Source organism: Ranitomeya variabilis, chromosome 7 (genome assembly GCF_051348905.1).
Source record: "Ranitomeya variabilis isolate aRanVar5 chromosome 7, aRanVar5.hap1, whole genome shotgun sequence".
Taxonomy (NCBI): Eukaryota; Metazoa; Chordata; class Amphibia; order Anura; family Dendrobatidae; genus Ranitomeya; species Ranitomeya variabilis.
In genome coordinates, this window is record NC_135238.1 from 81,163,790 (window position 1) to 81,190,960 (window position 27,171).

The 27,171-nt window shown below is 43.5% G+C and overlaps 1 protein-coding gene across 5 annotated transcripts in view; it reads left to right on the top strand.

The window, feature by feature from the left end:
• MYO1B (myosin IB) overlaps nt 1–27,171 on the top strand; it is a 275,911-nt gene that overhangs the window by 135,355 nt on the left and 113,385 nt on the right. For all 5 annotated transcript variants that reach the window (XM_077275371.1, XM_077275373.1, XM_077275375.1 and 2 more), the window contains exons 11-13: nt 891–1,009; nt 11,330–11,416; nt 14,071–14,136. In XM_077275371.1, coding sequence (XP_077131486.1) covers nt 891–1,009; nt 11,330–11,416; nt 14,071–14,136 — 272 coding nt within the window. The remainder of the gene's footprint in view (nt 1–890; nt 1,010–11,329; nt 11,417–14,070; nt 14,137–27,171) is intronic.

The following is a 27,171-nucleotide window of genomic DNA, read 5'->3' on the forward strand; positions in this document are numbered from 1 at the left end:
TTAGCGGTGCTTACAAGCTAGAGAGCAGTGGGGGTCGGTCTCCTAGGCAACAAGCTGTGAAGGAAAGAAAAGTGTTAATATCTTAAGAATGGCTACAAATTTTAATAAGCAGAAAATCTTGAGTGCTTGCTTTTTGCTTTGCTTTAAAGACCAGTACAGATTTATGATGTTAGGTCAGGTATCCTTTCAAAATCACAAGTTAATTTGGGAAGACTCCTCTTCCTGCCACAAGTCTCCTCCTCAATGCACACTACTTATAAATGTCTGACAAATAATCATTCTACTTCAAGGACGAGAACATTAATCTAACATAACCACACTGCCAGCATGTGGAATATTTCATACCTCTTGAAATCTGCAAAATACTCATCCATAACTTTGGATCATAGCTTCCTAGATGGAGTTATTAGAGTTTTGTGCCACGCTGACACTCTTTTCTCTTGAATGTGGGTTTGGTAAAGCTCACACAGTATGCACTACTGATGAATTAGAAGCATCTTCAGACTGCTTAGATGAAGGCATCTCATACACTTTAGATGGCTGTTGGTTGAAGGATGGTTCGTCTGAGTGTTTGGCAGGCAGCTATCTTGACCGACTCTCCCATACACAGAAGCACTAGCTATGCCATGCGCTCTTGTGTCCTCTTTCGGACATCTTTGGCAAAGACATCTCCTGGAGAACATAAGGTCTGGCTATCTGAAATCCGACATGTTGGGTCCATCACTCCCATTATCTACATTATAGGTGGACATACCCTTTGTTTAGGTTTCAGTTAGGTACTTTACATGTGAAACTATAGGAATCCTTTTTCTTCTGTAACTGTTACTCCATAAATAATATATTGATAAATTGATATATAACTGTCTATAAATTTTCTTATTAATGCGTAGAATTGAAAGAAATCTGTGAACTGACGGGCATTGACCAGAGTGTGCTAGAACGAGCTTTCAGCTTCCGAACAGTGGAAGCCAAACAAGAAAAAGTCTCCACAACACTTAATGTTGCCCAGGTTAGTTATTAATTAACGTTTTGCATTAGTTTAAAAAGCAACACTGATAATTTGACTACCTGCTTTTATTCTTTTTTTGTTTTGTTTTGTAGCATTCTGCTTTAATCGCAAGGACATGGCAATTCATTTAGATTACTTCCCCATTGTAGATGACTGTCTTTTACAGTAAAATTGCTGTATCAGTAAATGAACAGTGCAGTTTCCAACTCAGAAATGTGTAATAATATCCAAGAACCGAATAAAAAGATGAATATGAAATCTAAACATAATTAGAGATGAATGACTTTCTTCTTATTTTGGCTCCGAATCTGATTTTGACATATTTGGGCCATATTCGAACACTATTTGTGCCGAATGTCTTCTGAGTGGTTCCGAACATCTTTGGTAATTTCTACTCCAATTACTCTAATGACGTTCGGCTGTGTTCGACAAATATTGCAAAAACAATATTCGAATCCGATTGTATTCAGAATGGAATCTTAACAAATTCGCTCATCTCTAATTATAGTGTGTGTAATTATATAGTGTGGGTGACCCAGTGATCAGAAGGTTATTGCACTAATCATGGGATAGCGGATAACTTATAAGCTTGAATGCATCTCTAAGGGTAAGTTCACATTGGGCGTTTTTTCAGCGTTTTGTTTCTGCAGCAAAACCCGATCTCTTGGCAGGAAAGAGGCTGCAGAAAAAAAGCATGTTTTTCTTGTTTTTTTCGTGTGGCGGTTTTGGTATGCTAGATTTGTTCCTCGTGCATGCTGATAAAGTTTAGTGTTGGGGGGGGGGGGGGGAGAGAAAGTCCTATTCCATAGAATCAGGTTTTGGCACAAAAAAAACGAAGCAAAACCTCATACCTGCGTTTTTGGTGCGTGTTTGTTTTCAGCGTTTTTTCACCACCCATTCAAGTCAATGGGTGAAAAAAACGCTGAAAGTGATGTGCTCCATTGTGCAAAAAAACATTTAAAGCATAAAATACCGATGACAAAAAAAACTGTGTGCATGAGATTTCTGAAATCTCAATAGGCTTTGCTGGTACTGTAAAAAGCTGTAGAAAATTAGCATAAAAAAGCAGCAAAAATGCCCAGTGTGAACTTAGCCTATCAAAATGCAAGGTGAGGGGGGGGGGCGTGGCTATGTAGCCGAAGAAGGACGCACCTAACAAGAGCTCCGCATATCCTGAGCCTATCCTGCTGTGTGTACCTCGTATTAACGAGCGGTACCGACCGGGGCTGGAACCCCATATCCTTGGGAGCCTTGTGAGCCCTCCGGGCGGCTGCTGCGAAGATCTGAGACGCCGGGAGCTGCGGAGGCTGGGGCAGTCAGGAGACTCAACGTGCAGTGGCGGCCATTTTCGGTGTGCGCGCTCCAGGATACAGGATGCGGCGCCTTTTTCTGTTGCAGCCGGGCTTCCTCCTCCTTGGAAGTGGTGGTGGCTGGACCATAACGGTGAGAGCCGGGGAGCGCTTGTGCACAGGAGCCAGGGAACCTGAGGTTGACGGCGGTGCCAGCGGGGAGCAGCGGCCATTAACACAGCGCGCGCCCTAACAGCAAGGGAAGTGGCGCTTCTTATCACATCTGCGGTGCTGGGAAGGTGAGCGCATGAGGAAACAAAGGGGTGGTGCGGTGTGTGCCCTGAGAAATTGGGACCTGTGCCCCCCTATCAGATAGACACTTCGTTTACCAGCGCCATAACAGAGGGATTAACCCCCCTCCCTGCTGCTCCCCTCCTGTGGAAACTGAGAGCCCGCTCAGTTATATAGAGCCCAGGTGAACATTAAAGCGACTATTTCTATAAATCTTACTATCTCAGCCACCTGTCCAGTGGCCTCTTTGGTGTACAGTCCAGTACTTAACTATACGGGACCTGACATTGGGGCTCGGCTTATTCATAATTACAATTGTGATTACTTTGTGGAGTCCTTTTATCTGCCTACCATGCAACACTCTAAAGGAGCAGGGGCTGCTTATAAACTAAAGAAATACGCCAGGGATGATCCTTCTGATAACGTGCGCACTCTCAGAAACAATTCTGCACCGTCCTTCCGATAGTAACGAGGAGGGAGAACAAGACGAACTGACTCTTAAACAGGCATCCGAGCAGTTAATGCAGGCTATCTCCCTCACTAGATCATCTCTCACGGAAAAAATAGAGGATGTGCATACTGAAGTGGGCCGTCTGCGACATGACATGCAAGCTATGAGAGGGCGTATTTCGGAGGTTGAAACAAGAGTGTCTCATATAGAAGATACTATCACTCCTATGGAGGCTAAACTGACAAAAGCTGCTGGCTCCTTAAACGCTTGGAAACAAAAGGCAGGTGATTTGTAAAACAGACTACGTCGTAACAATATTCGAATTATCGGCCTCCCGGAGCATTCGGAGGGTCAGCAACCCGAACAATTTCTGGAAGATTGGCTTAAGACCTCCCTGGGGGACGGATTCTCCTCAACATTTTCGGTGGAGAGGGCCCATAGGGTCCCAACGAGACCTCTCCCCCCTGGAACTCCACCTGGACCTCTTCTGGCACATCTCCTCAATTGTAGGGACAGAGATGCTGTTCTTCGTCTGGCGCGGCAGAAGGGCCTCATTTAAATTCAACAATGCTACCATATCAATTTTTCCTGGCTTCTCCATGGAACTCCAAAAGCAGCGGGCACGATTTATGGATATCAAGAAACAACTCAGAGATAAGAATATCATCTACTCCATGCTTTATCCAGCCCGGCTCCGTATTGTCCATGAGGGCTCCTCTTTATTCTTTACAGACCCAGCGGAAGTGGCTGAATGGTTGCGGTCTCACAAGAGGTTTAATGTGAAAAACTCCTAATCTGGGTTCTTTGTCTAACCGCAATATAAATGGAGCTCTTCGTCTGGGTGCGAAAGATGTCAACCATACCAGACACTGAATTCAGTGAGGGTATCCAATTTTATATCTGACTGTAGGAGTATGGAAACATGCTCCTCCATTGTTCAAGTTTTGCTTGGTTTGGTTTTATGTACCAGTTCTGATTGTTTGATGTGTACGGTTGCCGCCAATACTAATTTTTTGCTCTGTGGGATGTCTCTGAACCACGCCCGAATAACAATGATATGTATTAATTTTCCTTTTAAATATAAATATGGGATCTGAAATTATATGTATGACCTGGAACATACGGGGTATTAAAACTCCTCGGAAGAAAATCAAGGTATTTTCGCAGATCAAAAGATATCACCCTCATGTGGCACTAGTGGAGACACACCTGACTAGAGATACGGTTCGATGTATGCAAAAGCCGTGGGTACAATGGTCTCTCCATGCATTTCATACTAGCTACTCAAGAGGGGTCTCTCTGTTGATACACAAGGAGGTTAGATGGGAGGCCAGAGAGGCACGGCAAGATCCTGAGGGCCGTTTTGTCTTTGTGCATGCATTCATTAATTCGCGTGAATATGTAATATTGTGTATTTATAACCCTCCCCCCGCTAACATGTCGGTTCTCCGTATGGCACTGGGCTTCTCCTTAAAATATCCGGATGCTAATGTTATTTGTATGGGTGACTTTAATCTAGTCATGAATCATTCCATGGACAGATTGAGATTGGATGACGCAGTATCCGTTGAATCTTTACCTCAGCCCCCCTCTCAATTGGCACTGTTTATGGATGGCAGCGGTTGGCTGGACTTGTGGAGAATGGGTCACCCAGAGGTTAGGGGGTATACTTGCCACTCATCTACTAAGCAATCTTTATCTCGTATAGACTATATATTTGGGTCTAGTGGTTTGGCATTATGGGTGGATAGTATTGAACATGGCAATAGGGTGATATCGGACCACAGTCCGGTTACTCTTAAACTTAAATATGGGCAGTCCAATAATAATAGATCCTGGAAATTTAACCCCTTCTGGTTGAAATTAATAGATTCTAATGATAGGACGATCGACCAGTTAAATTGTTTAACTTTAACACATCCGGAACCCCAGAATCTTGGTTTACTTTGGGATACCCTTAAGGCATACTTGAGGGGTTGCTTGTCCTCGACAATCTCCTACATCAAAAGGGTAACGGCGAGGGAGGATGATGAGATGGAGCAACGATTAAAGGACTTGGAGGCCACATATATAGCTAATCAGACTAGCAGTAACAGGGTTGAGTGGCTTACTTCCCAGAGATTGTATACCCAACATGCAGACGTTAAGTCGAAACGCAAATTATTTTTCACCCGTCAGTCCTACTTTGAGCTGGGGAATCAGGCCAGTAACACCTCCAACACAGTATTGCAGATTCGTACACTTGATGGCTCATTAGTATCCTCTACTGATGAAATACTTCAAGGTTTTCATGACTATTATAAATCATTATATAACTCTAGCAGCAGTTTTGATATATATGAATGTTTGGATTACTTATCAGACATAACGTTCCCCTCGCTGAGCCCATCCCAACGAGCCTTTATGGATGCTGAGTTTACTTTGGAGGAGGTGGAACATTCTATAGCGGATATGGCTACGGGGAAGGCCCCGGGACCTGATGGTTTTCCCATTGAACTATATAGAAAATACCGAGATAAGTTAGCACCGCTTCTATTAAAGGTACTCAGAGGAATATGGGGGGGAGAGTCAGTGCCTGAAACGTTTTATGATGCCAACATTATTGTGCTCAGGAAGGAGGGGAGGGATCCTCTGGATTGTGGATTTTATCGACCAATATCTTTAGTGAACGTAGATTATAAAATCTTTACTAAAATTCTGGCTACCAGGCTGAATACGATCATATTAGATCTTAAACACCCGGACCAAACTGGTTTTATGCCTGGGAAAAGTACTTCCATCAATATTAGGCGGGTTCAGTCGGTCATCCAATATAGCTCTCTAGAACCAGATAATAAATGGGCATTGGCATCGCTGGACGCAGCTAAGGCTTTTGATTCCCTTGAGTGGTCCTTCCTCTCTGCATGTTTGCGGAAGTACGGTTTTGGGGACAAATTTCTGAGAGGGATAGGTACATTATATGCGAAACCTAGGGCGCATATGGTTGTGAATGGCTCTATATCTGAGCCTTTTTCTCTACATAGGGGAACTCGCCAAGGATGCCCTCTTTCCCCGGCTCTATTTGCCCTGGCGATAGAGGCTTTGGCAATACGGATGAGGTCCTCCATTGACATCAAGGGGATACACATTGCGGATCGAGTGGATATTATTGGTCTTCATGCTGATGATATGGTGGTGTTTATGGATCAAACAGAGGATACGTTACCAAAAGTAATAACGATTATAGATAAATTTAGCAAATTATCCAGTCTCTATATAAATTGGGATAAGTCTGCCCTGATGCCTCTCTCTCATACCCCAATGTCACGCCTCAAAACTCTCTCGTCGTTGCCCATCGTCTCCAATTTCAAATATATGGGAATTCATATGTCTCAACGTAGTCAACTCGATTTACAACTTAATATCTACCCATTATTGGATTTGGTTAAATCCAAATTTGCTACCTGGGATAAGCTCCCACTCTGTAGCTGGCTGTATCAATCTGATCAAAATGATACTGCTCCCCAAATTAAGTTACTGCTTTCAACACAGTGCTGTTCCAATACCTAAATCTCTTTGTGACTCTAAACTCCCTAATTACGTCTTTCATATGGGGGAAGGCTAGGCCTAAACTTAAGCTATCTACTCTGCAGAGACCAAAACAGGGGGGCGGGGCGGCCTTGCCGGACTTCTACTTATATTATCTTGCCGGGCAGGCTAAAATGATAAATAAATGGATGCCCAATAACTCTCTTCCTAACTCTGAGAGCCATTTGCTTTATTCTGCCCGGATCGATTGTTCACTGGGATTTTTGGAGCTGGAGAAGGTTGGTGTTCCTCGTCTGCTGCCTTTGCTCCGGTTGGCACGATCAATATGGAGGCAAATTAAAAAAAAAAACTAAATTTGTTGATATAGCAGCGGAAATGCCACTGTGGAATAACAGTTATTTCCCAGGATTATTGGGCCACCCGTCCACGGAATTTTGGATATCGCATGGTGTTCTCTCAGTAGGTAATATACATAACCAGGGGATTTTCACCTCCTTTGAACAATTACAAAATACTTATAATATCCCGAGGTCTCAATTTTTCTGCTATCTACAATTAAGATCAGCATTTCAATCGCACATGCGGAATATGGGTACAGGTCGAGCTATTTCATCTTTACCTTTAATAGGAATTCTCAATTCGCAAGGTCCTCAAGGACTTATTTCCTCTTTATACACCTATCTGTTATCCACAGGAGGGGGTCTATTGTAGATTCTATTAAGGGGAAATGGGAGGGACTTCTTCCAGATACACTGGGGGAAGAATGGGACGATATTTTGGAATCTCCAACTAAAGTTTCCCCATCAATCAATAATAGGATGACCCAATTGTACATCATATACCAATCCTATTTGACCCCGACTCGTCTTTTTAAAATGGGTCGTCTCCATTCGTCAGATTGTCTGAGGTGTCATTCCAGTAATGCGGATTTCATTCATATGATTTGGAGATGTCCTGTTATTTCTCATTATTGGAAAGAGGTGATGACATTGACATCCTTGTTGTTGATTCCTGTCCCACTCGAGCCATTGATTTGTTTATTTGGGGTGTGGGATGCGGAGACCTGGGATCACTACACTGGGATTTTTCTGCGAGAGACACTGTTTATGGCGCGGAAGGTATTGGCGCTGCGGTGGATAGGTGGTTCTTGCCCATCTCTTAGAGTTTGGGTTGATTTAGTGAACTCAATTATCCCGTATGAACGGACATTGTATCAGAATAGAGGATGTCCAGATAAATTTGAGAAAATATGGGGTAGATGGAACTCCTCCTGCCATACTCTATAATTTATAACAATTTAATATACATGTAAGAAGTAGGGCTCGTGACTTTGGAGGCATTACTTACAGGGTGGAATTTATACGGAATTTTCTTTTTGGCGGCGTTCTATTAGTAGTTAATGTAGTTAAGGTTACATAATAGGATACTAGTGATCGACATGCACCATTTATTACTCTTGTAATATTCCAGATGTAACTATGCATAATGATTATTTGTATTTTATGTTATAATGGATAATAATGGATACAAATGCAAATGTGTGTATGATTTATTTTGCAATTAATAAACGAATTTTTAAAAAAATGCAAGGTGAGTAATCTAAATCAAATCAAAGGGTTGTCACAATCCTTTGCTTTCAAAACATCATTGGTGTTGAGATGAGGGCTCTGTGGTTGCCATATCATCACTTCCAGGACTACTTGTTCTTATTTGCACTGGTTCTTAATGACTTTGGCTGTATATTTGGGGTTGTTTTCCTACTGCAGAATAAATTAGGAATCTGACACCTCTCTGATGGTATTGCATGAGCAGCATGGAGAACCGTAGACTCATTGGTCGGCCAGGGTAAATTACTGCAGCAGATGAAGCACACATCATGCTTACTTCCTTTTCAAATCAAAGTTGGTCCAAAATACCATAATGACTAACTACAGGGAAGCATAGGGAGTTTCCTTGCAGGCTTCAGGCTATATTTCAGCAAATGGAGTTGGGGTTTTGGTCAGGATTAATGGTGTCCTGAATGCTGAGAAGTACAGACAGATGCTTATCCATCATGTAATACTATCATGGAGACATCTGATTGTCTCCAAATTTATTCTGCAGCAGAACAACATCCCCAACAACAGCCAATGTCATTGAGAACTATCTTCAGCATAAAGAAGAAGGAGTCGTCCTATAATCAATTATATGGCCCCCCAGAGCAGTGACCTCAACATCGAGTCTGTCTGGGATTACAAGAAGAGAAATAAGTATTTGTGCAAGTCTACACACACACACACACACACACACACACACACACACACACACACACACACACACACACACACACACACACACACAAAGATTTGTGGTTAATTCTCAAAGGTGTTAGGAACAAACTCCCTGCCGAGTTCCTTCAAAAACTGTGCAAGTCTACCAAAAAGAATTGTTGCTGGTTTGAAGGAAAGGGCGGATGCACCAAATATTGATTTTTAGATTTATTTTTTGTTTATTTAGTTTGCATTTTGTTCAGAGGCATAGCTAGGAGGGAAGCAAAACTTCTGAGTAGGCCCCTAGCTAGGTAACCCTGATTACAAATATGGTGGCGTACCCTAATATTGGATGTAGGAGAACCTCAGCAGATGACTGTGGTGTTACTAAAGTAAATCTCTATACAAAGACCAACACTGATCTTGCCACCATATTGGGCCATATAGCGGTAGATAACAGTCCTGCAGAACATGTAAGTGAGGGAAAGAAGTATTTGATCCGCTGCTGATTTTATAAGTTTGCCCTCTGACAAAGACATATAATTTTAAGAGTAGGTTAATTTTAACATTGAGAGATAGAATATCAAAAATTAAATCCAGAAAATGACATTGTATAAATTATATAAATTTATTTGCATTTTGCACTGAGAAATAAGTATTTGATCCCCTACCAACCATTAAGAGTTCTGGCTCCTATAAACCAGTTAGACGCTCCTAATCAACTCGTTACCTCCTTGTCCTGTTGATACCCCAATGCTGAGCCACTGCTGCCGTGCCCCTATTACTGCGCCTACTGTGTGCCCTCTAATTTTCCTCCTATTGGCTCCCTAGATCCTGCTTTCATTGCACTCATACAGTATGATGTAAACAAAAATGCACACAAACTCTATAACATACCCTCACAGTGAATTCCTCCACACGCACAGTATGATGAACCTATTGTACTCCACCCCTCACCTCCCCCCAGAAAAGTATGGTGACAGTGTGATCCCAAAACTGTGACACCCCCCCCCCCCCCCACACACACACACACACACACACACAGCCCTCCCTTCAGTATAATGGAATGGGCCTACATAGAGGCCTCCATATAGTATAATACACCCCATAGTCCTCTGTATAGTATAATGCACCCCATAGTCCTCTGTAAAGTATAATGCACCTCATAGTCCTCTGTATAGTATAATGCACACCCCATAGTCCTCCATATAGTATAATGCACTCACCATAGTCCTCCGTATAGGATAAGGCACCTCATAGTCCTCTGGATAGTGTAATGCACCCCATAGTCCTCTGTATAGTAATGCACTCACCATAGTCCTCCATATATTATAATGCACCCCATAGTCCTCCGTATAGTTTAATGCACCCCATAGTCCTGTGTATAGTATAATGCACTCACCATAGTCCTCCATATAGTATAATGCACTCACCATAGTCCTCTGTATAGTGTAATGCATCCCATAGTTCCCCATATGGTATTCTAGGCACCACAATGTTCTAAAAACAAAAAAAAAATCGCTTCTCCTTCTCATTCCCCTGATTTTCCCATCTCTGCAGCATATTGGGTGCCATGTAATGACATCATTGCTCTTGCTTCACTGAGACCTCATAGGCTGAGGAAGAATGATGGAGAGGAAGCATCAGCTGACACTCCCTCTTTCATCATTGCTTTCAACTGTAGCGACACAGTTGGAGTTGCGATGGCTAGCTGGGGGCTCGGTACTGGCGCTGGCACGGGCCCCAGAGCAGCAGTGCAAGGAAGATTGTGTCTCCTACTCTGCCGGAGAGTTTAACTGTATCTGCACGCTGCACACGCCAATGCAGTTTAATAGTAGCATAGCTCCAGGGGGGCCCCTCGGCGGTCGCAACCTTTGCCTCCCAGCTAGCTAAGCTATTGATTTTGTTAATTGATCACAATAAACTATTATCACTTCTATTTTTAAAGACATTCTTACTTCTTTACATTGGAAAAGTCTTGCAGTATGTATACCAAACCCAGAGCCCCTGTATGTATACTGTATGTATGCCATACAGCTACATTTAATTTTGAGTGACCAGTGACCACCAGTATAAAAAATGATTGGCTATTCTTTACTGAATAGCGAAAACATTTTTATACATAAAAAATGCCTTTTTTTGATTTTTGCACAAAAGGGTGTTTTTTCACATGGAGCCTATTGGCATGTTTGGGTTATGTGATGGGAAAATTTATTTGCATTCGCCGCACACAATGCAAACATAGTCTTGCACTTTGTACCTTGATTTACAGTATGTCTTTACCTAGAACAGCATATTCTACTGACAGATCTTAACCTGACAGAAACAGGGTTAGTCAAGGTGTTACATATGTATTTGTGACTTGTAGTGAAAGATTCTCCAGTGTTAACATATTTTTTAATGACATTTTTTCTAACCATAAAATTCAAATACAATTTTTGTCTTTAATTTTTTTCTTCTGCCCATCCTCCTCTTCTATTGTATTAATGCTATTCTATCTGTCTTTATCCAGGCCTACTACGCACGTGATGCACTGGCTAAAAACATGTACAGCAGGTTGTTCTCTTGGCTTGTCAACCGAATAAATGAGAGCATCAAGGTACATAATGTCGTCAGGCTTCAATTTCTTTGCAGTAACAGAAGATGTACAGTAAGATCTAGAAGTATTGGGACAGTCCCTATATCCGTACAATAGATTTGAAACAAGCCATGAAATTGTGATTTGCTGAGTATACTTTCAGCTTTTATGGTTTTATGAAAATATTACAGTAGCAGTTTAACAGACCATTTCTACATGGTTCCTCCATTCCCATCGACTGATGAGCAGTTTCATAGCTTTAGTGGCCTGTTGGGGGTCTGCAGTTGATTCCATGTTTCCGATTGGTATTTGGTAGCTGTTTAGAGGAACGCTCAATATATGTGGGTCCACTGAGGTGTCAAAGTAAAGGACCTCAAGCTGAACAAAAAAAAGATGGAATAAACTTTAGTTGAGGCCAGAACATCTTGGTACATCTTGGTACATCCTTAAAGAGAAGTAACGCCCGGGTGAACTCTGCAACATCCGATGTCTTCAGTTCTCTTCCAGGCTTTTTGAAGTGACATCACAAAAATTGGTAAAATGTAGTGGATATCTTTGTTCGTCTGCCTTCATTAGTGAAAAGCCACCTATACACATTGGCTCCTGGCTGAACAATTGACTATCACGGCCGTCTCTACCGAGTGCTCCTGTATTATCTTTGAAAGAGCTGCGTACTTACAGCACCACTCCAGTGTTATTTTTATTATTTCAGCACTGGAGTGGTGCCACTAATGTAAGTACCCTGACCATACTAATATACTTTCCAGCCACCGTCTTCAGCTGTTCTCAGCATCACTCCCATTCCGATCCACCATCTTGTGACTGCAACTTCTGACTGACCAGAAGTCAGAGGTAATGATCATACGCTCCCAATGTGAGTCTGAAAGCCTCATTCTTTGAGTAATGATTTTGGGCTTGCCCAGCAATCACTGGAGTGGTGTCGATAACAGACGAAGATGATGGCTGGTATGTATGACACTTAGGAGAATGTATAACATAGCACAACCTAAGCTACTGATGTTCCAGTAGGCTCCCAGACCTTGATACTTAGCTGAATGAAAACTTGGCACACAAATGGATGAAATTAGAAAGACTTTAATATGGTCCAAATAGTGGTACAACTCCACTCAATTCAGTACAAGTGATGTAGACGTTTTGGTCGTACTATTGCGACCTTCATCAGTGTACCGACTAATGATCATGTGCGTCTGGTATGAAAATAGAGGGCCCGTGGCGTCCTGGGGCTAGTGAATCTAGAAGTTAGTGTTAATCTTACACTATGGTAAGCAGATATGCTTGGTCGGTGCGTTGTGACGATACTCTTATGGGACGTGGTATCCACCACTGGTGGTCAGTTGCACATGATCATTAAAGCAGTCGGTACACTGATGAAGGTCGCAGTAGTACGACCAAAACGTCTAAATCACTTGTACTGAATTGAGTGGAGTTGTACCACTATTTGGACCATATTAAAGCCTTTCTAACTTCATCCGTTGCGTATGATACTAAGGGCAGGGAACTTACATTAGTGACACCACTCCAGCAATACAATAAGAAAAAAACATTAGAGTGGTGCTTTAAGATTGGTCTCGTCAAGAGTTAGTCTCATGCACTTTGCTCAGGATCGGGAATAACCTTTTAAAACCTGTTCTAATTCGTGAGACTCTGTGAATATTCTAAAATTCTACACTAATTCCATTACCATTGAATCAATTCGCTCATCTGTTGTGACCATGTGTCACCGTGGGACGACCCCTTCTGAAGAATTCTCTAGTTACAGATGGCAGTTGCAGAGAGTGGAACCTCCAGCAATTAATGGCGATGGCTTAGAAAATCAGTACAAACCGAATTTCTTTTTTTTCAGCCTCTGCAGTCAGTGAATGAAAACAACCATATTTACATTCAAACGTGAATTCTGCAAATGGTGAAGAATAAAGCACAACGTACTGTAAATCAGAAATTCATTACAGCTACAACATATTCATAGATTTCTAGGTTGACTGGTAGGATGATGTAAATAGTAGTGCATGCCCATTGGTGCCAATATGGTACTCATTATGTCAGATAAACAGGCAGTCAGGTCATCTGACAAACCAGCAAAATTGTTCGTAGGGTGAAATGCTCTTTTCATGAGAAAAAGTCCTTATTCTCGGCTGCACAAGACCTGTTTACAAAGGACCAAGTGATGTTGAGAAATATTTATTACGGAAAATGTGTGCATAGGAGATGCAATCTGTGTAAACAGACTATTGAAAGACCGCTAATTTTGCAGTCATTTAATGCCGCTTATTGTTCGGTGTAAACCCACCATAAGGGAGCAGACTGTTCTCATGCGAAGATCGCATTGCTCTGCAAGGACTGGCCCAACACCTCTCCTGACCGGTGCGTGATGTATTTCTAAGCAGGCCTCACGCTCAGGTCAGGAGAGCCGACTCTCAGTCCGAGGATTACCGTGCGACCCTTGCACGAGAATTACAGCCATCTGTCTGCCCCCTAAGATCGGGATCTATATGCACAGAAGAGTAAAATCATTGAGTGCGTTATTTAGCTCAGATTCGTTACATGACAAATTGAGCTTTATTTTTCTATACTAGAATAGAGACTGCGCTAATATACATGTAAATTCTTCAGTACATGAATTTGTTTTATAACATTTATATTTTATATTTCCTAAGGCACAAAGTAAAGTGCGAAAGAAGGTAATGGGAGTCCTGGACATCTACGGCTTTGAGATTTTTGAGGTAAGCCATTTTTTAGCTTGGCTAGGGTAATCTGCTACAAGTGGTATTGATGATTCATAAAGTCGTATGGCAACATACATATTTTCCACAGAAATATAAAATTTCTGCAAAAATTTCTTGTAACCTTTTCCTTGTGTTTAATGAAGGCAAGGTTTCAGTAACCCTGTGTCTGTACTAAAGGTTTGTTTAAGGACAAAGTATGTGCTGATGGTGTTATTTTTTTTTTTCCTTGAGTGCATGGTGGTGGTTTAGACACACAGATTGACCATGGGGGCAGCAGATTGATCGGGAGGTGTTTATAAAGAGTTGTCTTCCTTTCTTTAAAATCAGAGGGATAGCTAGGGGTTCACCTCAGGGGAAGGGCGCGAAACATCAGTGGGCTCCTAACCAGTACTCCTAATTACAACTATGGTGGTGCACTGATACTACCCTCATATGATGACATATAGTGGTAGATACCAGTCCTGAAGAACAAACAAGTGATAACCGTACTGTTATAGTGACTAAGGCTACTTTCACACTAGCGTTAACTGCAATCCGTCACAATGCGTCGTTTTGCAGAAAAAACGCATCCTGCAAAAGTGCTTGCAGGATGCGTTTTTTCTCCATTGGCTAACATTACGCGACGCATTGCGACGGATTGCCACACGTCGCAACCGTCGTGCGACGGTTGCGCCGTGTTGTGGCGGACCGTCGGCACAAAAAAACGCTACATGTAACGTTTTTTGCCGCCGACGGTCCGCTTTTTCCGACCGCGCATGCGCGGCCGGAACTCCGCCCCCACCTCCCCGCACCTCACAATGGGGCGGCGGATGCGCTGGAAAAATGCATCCGCTGCCCCCGTTGTGCGGCGCAGAGAATGCTAGCGTCGGTAACCCCACATAATAATACCCACCACTGTGCCCCCACATAATAATGCCCACCACTGTGCCCCCACATAATAATGCCCACCACTGTGCCCCCACATAATAATGCCCACCACTGTGCCCCCACATAATAATGCCCACCACTGTGCCCCCACATAATAATGCCCACCACTGTGCCCCCACATAATAATGCCCACCACTCTGCCCCTTACATTAATATTTATGCCTTGTGTGCCCTCTAGATGGTGAAATTTCTCCCTAGAAAATATTAATGCCCCGTGCAAATGGTTTTGAAAAGTGTCCTCATTTTGCGACAATATGAAGAGCCCCTATAACAACAATGCTTCTTAAGCGCCAACTTAACATTTTATAATGTCCACTGAGTCCTGCAATCTACAGCTCCACTACACACAGTATGGTGGGCCCACAGCCCCTTTCTACAGAATGTGATGTCCTCACAGCTCTCCTATACACAAACTATATAATGGGCCCCACAGTAAGCTTCAAACTGTATAATGAACCCTGCATTAGCTATCACACTGTATAATGGGCCCCACATTAGGGCATCTGTACTGTATAATGGGTCCTACATTAGATCCTATACAGTGTGATGTGCCCCACATTAGTTCCCACACTGTATAATGGGCCCCACACTTTATACATTGTATAAGGGTCCTCTACAGTAGTCCCTATAATTTGAGGCCTCCCACACTGAGGGTCCCCATGACGTTGACGTCTTGTGCGTGCTTTGGTGCCTTGGCCGTTCTATAGACTGCAGGCTTAAAGCGACCTGTGGTCTACAGAACAGAGTGGAAGTGCATGGAGATCATGTCTCAAGCTCCGCACATCGATAGTTAAGAGTAGCAGAGCTCCGCACCCTCTGACCCCCCCCTACTGTTTAAGATGTATTGATTTACAGTCCACAATTGAAAGGTTTGCAAGAATATAGAGCAGGGGTGGGGAACCTTTTTTTTTTTTCCTGCGACCGGCTATTTGGATATTTATGCCATCCTTCGGGGGCCGTAAAAACTCCGCCCACAAAAGACATCCTGACTCTGGCACTGGTTAATCATGATTAAGGGAGCTTAGTCTCCAGAAACGTGTTGAGATTCTTACCCATATGGTTGTGCTGAAGTCTGTATCCTCCATATTTAAAGTTTGTGAATAAAGAAAACTCTTTTTTACGGACTCGGTGAAGCTGGACATTCCTTTCTTTTTTGGACATTAAATACCGCAGTGCTAAGGTGGAGGATGATGCTACAGTACAATGATAATCTCACCGGCCCCCTCAGACATTGAGGTGTGCCTGCAGCATCTGCACCACCTCTAGGTATCGGATCTTTGCTGCAGATTCTCATGGAAGTACATGTGCAGCGTTGGCATTCACATTTCCAACTCTTGGAACATGAGGGATTCGGCCAACCACCGTCTGAGCCCCAGCGGTCTGTCCATTATCACTCTGCGGCACAATCGCCCATGAATGCTTTCCATTTCTTCCAGTGGTTTCACCACCATTGTGATCTGAAAGCACATGCGTAAAAGCCGTGGCAGCAAGCGTACTCCTGGCACTTTTACACACCATCACTGCCTCTTTTAATGCCTTACAGCTAGGATGGAACGTTGTTAAGTGTTGCAATTGCTAATGTTGCATTCAACACTTTTTTTTTTTTTTTTTAAACACCCTACCGAATAATTGAAGCAGTATGGTATCGGGAAATGGCCCTGTAGCTTAAGGTCTTCTTCACACCACCGTACAGCTGACCTATATTTTTATCTGTATTGTATCTGCAAGTCCCGGCATATGCTGCTAGCTCCGGTTACAAGACCCGCCGTAAGGCCAGGACCTATGACTGAGGGAATAAGGCCCATAAACATCTATGTGAATATCCCTTAAGGTGCCCATACTCCTTGGATGACTGTGACAGCTATCTCCTCTCTTCTCTCCCTATGCCTGGGAGAACAAAAGGATCAGGAGATACAATTCATCACCTTTTCATATGTTTGTCTGTGTTTGACCCCTTTCATTCTGCATCTGGATATATTGCGGCCACTCATAAAATAATTTTATTTTTCTGTCCGTTATGATTGATGAGTGAATGTACTCGAATCATTTATCCAGCGTGCTCTTGTGATAACCGAGTATCTATTGGTGCTCAAAACATATGTCCAAGTACCTGTGGCTGCATGTCTTACGGTTGTTCAACAGCCGCAACACATGCAGGGACTGTCCAACAGCCGCGAGACACGCGGGTACGGGGACTCGGGACATATTATTCGAGCACGCCGAAGTCAGACGGTTAGCACCCGAGCATGCTTGGATAACCTCTTTTCCCAGAATGTTCTCTCATCACTATTATAACTATACATTCTCAATACAACGCGATGAGATATTAGTCCCCTTTATTTTGTTATATCCATTGCTTTCTCTGGCAAAGGAGACTCCATAAAAGTTGAAATGACTTTCCGCACTTAATGTAATCTGCCATCATTTGTAATTCTCAATGTCTTCTAGCAGCCATCTCCCTTCACTAGGGCAATGTGCCTGCGTTCTGGCCGGAGTCCTGCGTGAGCTAGTGTATGAGCATACAGTTCTCAATGAAATGAATGTGTGTGGGGTGACGGGGAGGCTGCGGCTTATGTCAGCAGAACACATTCTTTAGCTGTGCTGAGTAAGGGAGATGACAGACTGATGAAATCAAATGGTCCCATGTTCAAAATACAAGTACAGTTATTTACCCTTTTATTTGATTTGTTAGATTTTATTAATTTCATAGAACAATATGATGCAGGGTAGAAGTGGCCCCATGAGAACCAGAGGTGTTCTACTCATAGGCAAACATTCTGATAACAATTTTGAACCCCTACAATAACAGGGCACCAAATGTCGAGCAGAAGGCAACCCCAATTTGCAATTGCATTTCCACTTTCTCATAAAGCAACTCTTGGAACTTTTGAGGGATACAGGCAACCACTTTAGACACAGCAGTTTTTGGAAAATTACTCAATTATTATTCCACATCAATAATTGATTTATTTTATAACACTGGAAAAAAATTTAAAATAGTGATTAGTTGGATTTATTAATTTTATTATTATAGCGCCATTTATTCCATGGCGCTTTACATGTGAGGGGTATACATAATAAAAACGAGTATAATAATCTTAAACAATAGACTGGTAAAGGAGGAGAGAGGACCCTGCCCGCGAGGGCTAAGTCTACAAGGGATGGGTGAGGATACAGTGTCATGCAGCGGTTTGGTGGAACGAGGGTTACTGCAAGTTGTAGGCTTGTCTGAAGAGGTGGGTCTTCGGGTGGGTCTTTTTGAAGGTTTCAACGAGAGTCTGATATGTTGTTGTAGAGAGATCCAGAGCAGGGAGAAATCTTGTATGCGATTGTGGGAAGAGGAGTTAAGAAGGGAGTAGAGAAGGAGATCTTGTGAGGATCAGAGGTTGCGTGCAGGAAAGTACCGGGAGACGAGGTCACAGATGTATGGAGGAGACGGGTTGTGGATGGCTGTGTATGTCATGGTTAGGGTTTTAATCTGGAGTCTCTGGGTAATGGGGAGCCAGTGAAGGGATTGACAGAGGGGAGAGGCCGGGGAATAGCGGGGGGACAGGTGGATTAGTCGGGCAGCTGAGTTTAGGATTTATTGAAGAGGTGCAAGAGTGTTAGGCCGGAATCACACTACCATACAATACGGCCGAGTGCTATGCGATAAAACATTGCGAAGCACTCGGCCCAGTGTTATTCAATGGGGCAGCTCACGTCTGCGATTATTTTCTCATGCTGAATCAGCATACGAGAACAATCGTAGCATGCTGCAATTGGTAACAAGACTTGGCCGAGTCTTGGCTCACTTGCACAAGTGACACAATGCACAGCACTCTGATATCATCAGAGTTCGGTAGCGAAGGAGATGGAGACATTACTTTTTCCACCTCCTCCGCAGCTGTGCTCTGATCCCCTCTGTGCGAGAGGAACGGAGCACAGTAGCATGACACTCGGCTCCCACTCGCAGCAGAGTAGGATCCGAGGGTCATCAGCAAATCGCATCCGATGTTCTCGCATTGGATACCATACGCTAGTGTGACTCCAGCCTTAGAAGGGAGGACACAAAACAGGAGGTTACAGTAGTATAAGCAGGAGATGAGTACATGGACTAGGGGTTTTGCAGGTTCTTGGTTGAGGAATGTACGAATCTGGGATATATTTTTGAGTTTGAGTCGGCAGGGAGTGGAAAGGGCTTGGATATGTGGCTTAAAAGAGAGATTAGAGTCAAGGGTTATCACGAGGCAGTGAACTTGTGGGACTGGGGAGAGTGAGCAGCCATTTACTTTATTGGATAGGTCTGTTCGGGGGGTTGAGTGAGATGGGGGGAAAGATGATGAATTCTGTTTTGTCCATATTAAGTTTTAAAAATCTAGCAGCGAAGAAGGATGAAATAGCGGACAGACATTGTGGGATTCTGGTTAGTAGGGAGGTGATATCAGGTCAAAAGAGGTAGATCTACGTGTCATCAGCATAGCAGTGATACTGAAAGCCGCGAGATTCTATGAGCTGTCCCAGGCCGAAGGTGTAAGTGGAGAAGAGTGGGGGCCCTATGACTGAACCTTGCGGGACACCAACAGATCGGGTGCGAGGTGGGGAGATGGTGTGTGCAGGAAATGCTGAATGTCTACTCTGTTTGTTATCCAAGATAGGGCCAAATCTGTGATGCCAAGAGATGAGAAGGTCTGTAGTAATAGGGAATGGTCCACTGTGTTAAAAGCAGAGGACAGGTTCAGGTGGAGGACAAAGTAGTGTGGCTTGGCTTCGGAGGCTAGTAGGTCATTGGTAACTTTAGTCAGCACAGTTTCAATGGAGTGATGTGGTTGTGATTGTAAGCGGTCGAAGAGGGAGCAGACGGAAAGGTGGGAGGACAGTTCAAGATGGACGTGTTGTTACTGTAGTTTTGTAGCATAGGGGAGAAGTGATATGGGGTGATAGCTAGATGCGGAGGATGGGTCAAGAGGACTTTTTGAGGTTGGGTTTGATTGAGGCATGTTTGATGCATGAGGTGAAAACACCAGTTGTTAGTGACAGGCAGAAGAGATGGCTTAGGGTTAGAATGAAGACTGTGGTGGAGGTTTGGGATGAAGTTGGACAGAATCAGGTCAAGTGCACAGGTGGTGAGATGTGATTTTGAGAGTAGAGCGGAAAGTTGATTTTCTGTTATGCTGCAGAACTTAGTTTTGGGGGAGGAGGGTTGAGTAGTCATGAAGAGGGGCTGTGGGGGGTTGTAGGCCAAAGCTTTCTCTGATATCAATCTTCTGCTTGAAGAATTAGGTAAACTCTTCAACTGAGATGAGTGGAGAGGAAGGAGGTGCTGGGGGACAGAGGAGAGAATTGAAAGTGTTGAGTAGCTGTTTAGGGTTTTGAGGCAGGGAGGATATGAGATGGAGTAGATTTGGTTCGCTGCAGTGAATGTGGCCTTGAAAGTAGTGTGCGACGGTTTGAATGGTGACGTGCTCTTTGGAATGGGATCTTTTCCATTTCCTCTTGGCAACCCTGGAAACCTGCGTCAGTTCTTTGGTCATGGTGGTGTGCCAGGGTTGCCTGTTGATTTTGCAAGCTTTGGTATGTGTGAGAGGGGCAACCGATTCGGGAGCTACAGCTATTGTGGTGTTCTGTAAAGCGGCAGCAGCGTCCGCATTGTGTAAGGAACTTATATCTGTAAGACATGTACTACTAATGATATGTTCGCCCATGGCGGACACTTAAAATAATGAATCTATCAGCCCAAGGTGCCTTAAATTTGACACTAATATTTTGGAAACCTGTTAACATTCTTATGATTATAAAGACCTCTCAATACAGGATATCTCTTCTTATAGGCGAGCGACTTGTAGATCAATATTAGATTACATGTTTAAAGTGTAAGAGATATCGTATACTAGGGTTACATAATATAGACCTCTCTGGGAACAAGCTTTTTTTTTTTTTTTTTTTTTTTAAAAAAAGCATTTATTTGGACTAAAAACTACAAATATTTTTTGCAATTAAGTTTATTAAAAGAATTGCAGAATCCGTTACCGTAACTTAGAATCTGTGAGTCAACTGACAGGTAGTTTGCAATTCCCTTTGTCTTTTTCTGAGCTGCTCTGTCCTCATGTCACATCAAAATTTTTCTAAACTTTTGTCATAAAGCGGCTGAGAGAAACTCTGAAAAAGACAAAAGGAGCTGACAGATGGATTCTCGGGTAACTCATTCTGCAGCCAGCAATGTACAGGGAAGTGCCTGTAAAAGCCAAAATGTTTCAAGAAACCGGTCACAGAAAATATTAAACATCCTTGTGGTCCCTCATTTCCCCCTCTGTTTTTTTTTCTTTTCTCTATCATTTATCATAAGGAAACGGGAGCTAGCACTCAAACCTGCCTTTATGTAAAATGCAGTGTAGAAAGAGATGTGAAGCAGCCTAATTAACATGCAAGGAGCCCTCGTTATGCCCAGGTGACTGAAGGGGATGTGTATTGTCCACAGAGACAAATAGGAAAGGTCTTATTAGGATTTGAGTGGATCAAAGGGAGATCTCACACCCTTTACAAATAGCCATGTTCACTGCAGTTACAATAAATCAGTGCACAGTATGTCTCCTGGAGAAAATATAGAATATTGGAATTTCTATACAACTGATATTAATGAGTCGTACGTTGTTGGCACCGGGATAATTAGGCAAAAATACACATTTTCACTTAATTATAACCCCCACTAAAAGGCCCTAAAGCCATAGGGGCCATATAACCGCCAGCAGCTGGGCCATATTTGGTTTCTAAGGCTAGTTTCACACTAGCGTTTACCTGATCTGCGGCAGGCTGCGGACTTTCTCCGTGAAGCCCCGTCCTCGGCCGCACCTCCGCCGCTAGCTCCGCCTTCTTCTGCATGCGGCCCGCATGCGACCTCCGTACCTATCTTTAACATTAGGTACGCAGGTCGTGCGGCTGTATGCGGATGCTGCCGCATGCGTCGTTTTGACGATGCGGAAAAAAAAAATGCTACAGGCTGCGTCCTACGCTGGTCGCCGCATCGTCAAAACGACGCATGCGGCAGCATCCGCATACAGCGGCACGACCTGCGTACCTAATGTTAAAGATAGGTACGGAGGTCGCATGCAGAAGAAGGCGGAGCTAGCGGCGGAGGTGCGGCCGAGGACGGGGCTTCACGGAGAAAGTCCGCAGCCTGCCGCAGATCAGGTAAACGCTAGTGTGAAACTAGCCTAAGCGTAGATAAAATCTCGATACAAAAGATGACATCCGTCTCAAACTTCTGTGATTGCACTATGAGGAGTTGGTGCACAAGTTGGGTTTTGCTAAAATCATGAAGGCCTGAGACCATCCCACAAGCGGGCCCTTGTGAGGTCATCACAGGGGTGTGTGGGTGGGACTCTGGGTCTGATAAAAGATCAAGCCGTATTATCATCTGGGTTCATGCAGAGGGTTACATATTGTATATGCAGGGACCCCGTTTATTGACTTCCTCAAGCGAAGCGCTCTCCTTTGGCTAAACTGAATTGTGTTTGTGATCGATGTAGTAAGTTCTCCTGTTAATCCCGTCTATTTTCTGTTACTGTTTATGCTGCATTGTTTTATCCCCCTTGTAAAATCTTTTGTATATTTTTCATAAACACTGCCACCCTTTTGGATTAAATATAAAATTTAATAGGTCTATTCCTTCTGTTCTGTAAACTACGCCTCGAAGTGATAAGCTACCATCCGAGACGGATTGGTGGTGGCGGTGAGTAGTCTGGGGTATCAGGGAGTTAGTGTTGACCGTAACGGGGTGTATAAGCATATTCCATGTGTTGTAATCCGTAGGTGTATAGACCATAATATCACCGTTAGTTTCCCGATAACCGGCCTAGTAGTGCGGACAGGCTGCGGCCGTCTCCGTTAATCGTAGGCCAATCGTGTAATTGTCCAGACGATAGGGGGCAACAGAGAGCTGTTCAAGGTCAAAGATCATGGCTGGTGGTACTCGTGACCTTCCCGGCCTGTAATATTAGGGATTTATGGGATTAAGAAAGTCCTCTCAAATTAAATCTGACACAACCCAAATGAAAAAAAATATTTTTAGCACGAAATACATTCAGTTGATTTAAAAAAAAAAATTGCAGAGATTTGAATTAATGAAGTGCTAATTCTCCTGGATTTGTTTCTACAAAGCCTAGAGCAGAACAGACTGACATGACATTCTGCCCATTGGTTGCGCAGCATTTCCAAACTGACAGGTTACCTTTAAGATGTTTGAACAGATAGAGGCTGAACATACTAATAACATGGAAAGGTCCAAAGTCTTCTCTTCTATCATATCCTGTATAGAGCAAAAAAATTGATCTATACAGTGGGGCAAAAAAGTATTTAGTCAGTCAGCAATAGTGCAAGTTCCACCACTTAAAAAGATGAGAGGAGTCTGTAATTTACATCATAGGTAGACCTCAACTATGGGAGACAAACTGAGAAAAAAAAATCCAGAAAATCACATTGTCTGTTTTTTTATCATTTTATTTGCATATTATGGTGGCAAATAAGTATTTGATCAGAAACAAACAATCAAGATTTCTGGCTCTCACAGACCTGTAACTTCTTCTTTAAGAGTCTCCTCTTTCCTCCACTCATTACCTGTAGTAATGGCACCTGTTTAAACTTGTTATCAGTATAAAAAGACACCTGTGCACACCCTCAAACAGTCTGACTCCAAACTCCACTATGGTGAAGACCAAAGAGCTGTCAAAGGACACCAGAAACAAAATTGTAGCCCTGCACCAGGCTGGGAAGACTGAATCTGCAATAGCCAACCAGCTTGGAGTGAAGAAATCAACAGTGGGAGCAATAATTAGAAAATGGAAGACATTCAAGACCACTGATAATCTCCCTCGATCTGGGGCTCCACGCAAAATCCCACCCCGTGGGGTCAGAATGATCACAAGAACGGTGAGCAAAAATCCCAGAACCACGCGGGGGGACCTAGTGAATGAACTGCTGAGAGCTGGGACCAATGTAACAAGGCCTACCATAAGTAACACACTACGCCACCATGGACTCAGATCCTGCAGTGCCAGACGTGTCCCACTGCTTAAGCCAGTACATGTCCGGGCCCGTCTGAAGTTTGCTAGAGAGCATTTGGATGATCCAGAGGAGTTTTGGGAGAATGTCCTATGGTCTGATGAAACCAAACTGGAACTGTTTGGTAGAAACACAACTTGTTGTGTTTGGAGGAAAAAGAATACTGAGTTGCATCCATCCAACACCATACCTACTGTAAAGCATGGTGGTGGAAACATCATGCTTTGGGGCTGTTTCTCTGCAAAGGGGCCAGGACGACTGATCCGGGTACATGAAATAATGAATGGGGCCATGTATCGTGAGATTTTGAGTGCAAACCTCCTTCCATCAGCAAGGGCATTGAAGATGAAACGTGGCTGGGTCTTTCAACATGACAATGATCCAAAGCACACCGCCAGGGCAACGAAGGAGTGGCTTCGTAAGAAGCATTTCAAGGTCCTGGAGTGGCCTAGCCAGTCTCCAGATCTTAACCCTATAGAAAACCTTTGGAGGGAGTTGAAAGTCCGTGTTGCCAAGCGAAAAGCCAAAAACATCACTGCTCTAGAGGAGATCTGCATGGAGGAATGGGCCAACATACCAACAACAGTGTGTGGCAACCTTGTGAAGACTTACAGAAAACGTTTGACCTCTGTCATTGTCAACAAAGGATATATTACAAAGTATTGAGATGAAATTTTGTTTCTGACCAAATACTTATTTTCCACCATAATATGCAAATAAAATGATAAAAAAACAGACAATGTGATTTTCTGGATTTTTTTTTCTCAGTTTATCTCCCATAGTTGAGGTCTACCTATGATGAAAATTACAGACGCCTCTCATCTTTTTAAGTGGTGGAACTTGCACTATTGCTGACTGACTAAATACTTTTTTGCCCCACTGTATATTTTCAGAGATTTGAATTGTTTATAGCGTGTCTTTAAGCCTAGAAGTGGCTTCATTCAGAGAGACTGTCCCTAATTATATTGCTAAAACTGATGGTGGCTAATGGTTACATGTAAAACACATGCTTGTCCCGTCCCCATACTCGTCTCTTGCTTCTCTCACCCCCATACTTGTCCCGTTGCGATGCTTATCCTGTCCCCATACTCGTCCCATCCCAATGTTTATCCCGTCCCCATACTCGTACTGTCCCAATGCTTATCCCGTCCCCCATACTCGTCCCGTCCCGTCCCAATGCTTATCCCGTCCCCATACTTGTCCCATCCCTGTACTTATCCTGTCCCCATACTCATACCGTCCCAATGCTTATCCCATCCCCATACTCGTCCCGTCCCAATGCTTATCCCGTCCCCATACTCGTCCCGTCCCCATACTCATCCCGTCCCAATGCTTGTCCCGTCCCCGTGCTTATCCTGTCCCCATACTCATACCATCCCAATGCTTATCCCGTCCCCATACTCGTCCTGTCCCAATGCTTATCCCGTCCCTATACTTGTCCCGTCCCTTGCTTATCCTGTCCCCCATACTCATATCGTCCCAATGCTTGTCCCGTCCCCATACTTGTCCCGTCCCCGTGCTTATCCCGTCCCCATACTCATCCCGTCCCAATGCTTATCCCGTCCCCATACTCGTCCCGTCCCAATGCTTATCCCGTCCCCATACTTGTCCCGTCCCCATACTCATCCCGTCCCAATGCTTGTCCCGTCCCCGTGCTTATCCTGTCCCCATACTCATACCATCCCAATGCTTATTCCGTCCCCATACTCGTCCTGTCCCAATGCTTATCCCGTCCCCATACTTGTCCCGTCCCTTGCTTATCCTGTCCCCATACTCATACCGTCCCAATGCTTATCCTGTGCCCATACTCGTCCCGTCCTAATGCTTATCCCGTGCCCATACTCGTCCCGTCCTAATGCTTATCCTGTCCCCAGGCTTGCATCCCCTCTGTGCTCTGTAAACAAATGTTTCTAACATTAGAACCAGCAACAAATCATGGAAAGAAGCTGTGCAGGATCGGGCAGGGCAGGGCCTTGGATATTTCACATATCTTTCTAATTTTCCCACAATTGCTTTGGTTAGGAAGTAGAGCTTCGAGGATTATTTCTGAACATCAACATTTTTCTTTTACTGCCAACTTCCTTTCTGGCTTGTCTTTTAATTAAAGAATTTAGATGATATTTACTAATCCGGAGATTTATTGAGATATACTCTATTTTCAAGCACCAAACCTAATGATATGGACACCCTCTTCATATTGTCTTCTATAAAGCTCCCAACAGGTGTTGTCGCTCGGCCGAGAACTTGTGTCTTCTCTGAGAGAGATGCCGCATTGACGCTTATCTGTAGAGAACAAAACAATCGGCAGTCCGAAATCAGACATGTTGGATTCAAATGCCTCAACAGTCATCTGTCTGGGCCCCCAAAAGCATTAGACTGTCGGCCGAATCTCTCAATATTGGTTTATATGATGAACACTTGTCTAACGCGTATGGGGGTCTTTACAGACCGTTGTATAGATAGATGTGGATTGTTCTTTGGTACTAACCGTGCCACTGCCATAATTTAGAATTCTATTCTGTGTATTATAGAAAAAAAAATATCGCTTGCATGTGAACAGTGGAGGCGTACTACATACAGGATGTCGCTCTCCAGGCAGGTTAGCTCCGTTAATTTTTCCATCATTCACATCTGAGGTGATGGCCTACAATGTGTCTTTGTGTTTTATGGTGGTTTAAGTCCATCTTGTAACATACAATTACACTTACAGTATGTACCTCAATCTGTAAAATGGTTTATGGTCCTCATAGTCTAGCTCAACTATAAAATGCTCATTTTCATACATTTTGGAGGGGGGGGGGGGGAAGGACTTAAAACTGTATAGCCACTGTGAATCACATGTTTAAGCAAGTTCACTAGCCCAATCAGGTCAAAGAGATCCATTTATGAAAGGAGTTATCACGAACGAACATACTGATGAACTGTTGTTTGGATAGGTTATCATTATTGGTGATGAGCGAATGTGTGCTAAGTGTCTTCGGCATGGTCGAAAAATATGTGTGAGTCCCCACAGCTGCATGTCTCGCCACTGTTCAACAGCCACAATACACGCAGGGATTGCCTAGCAGG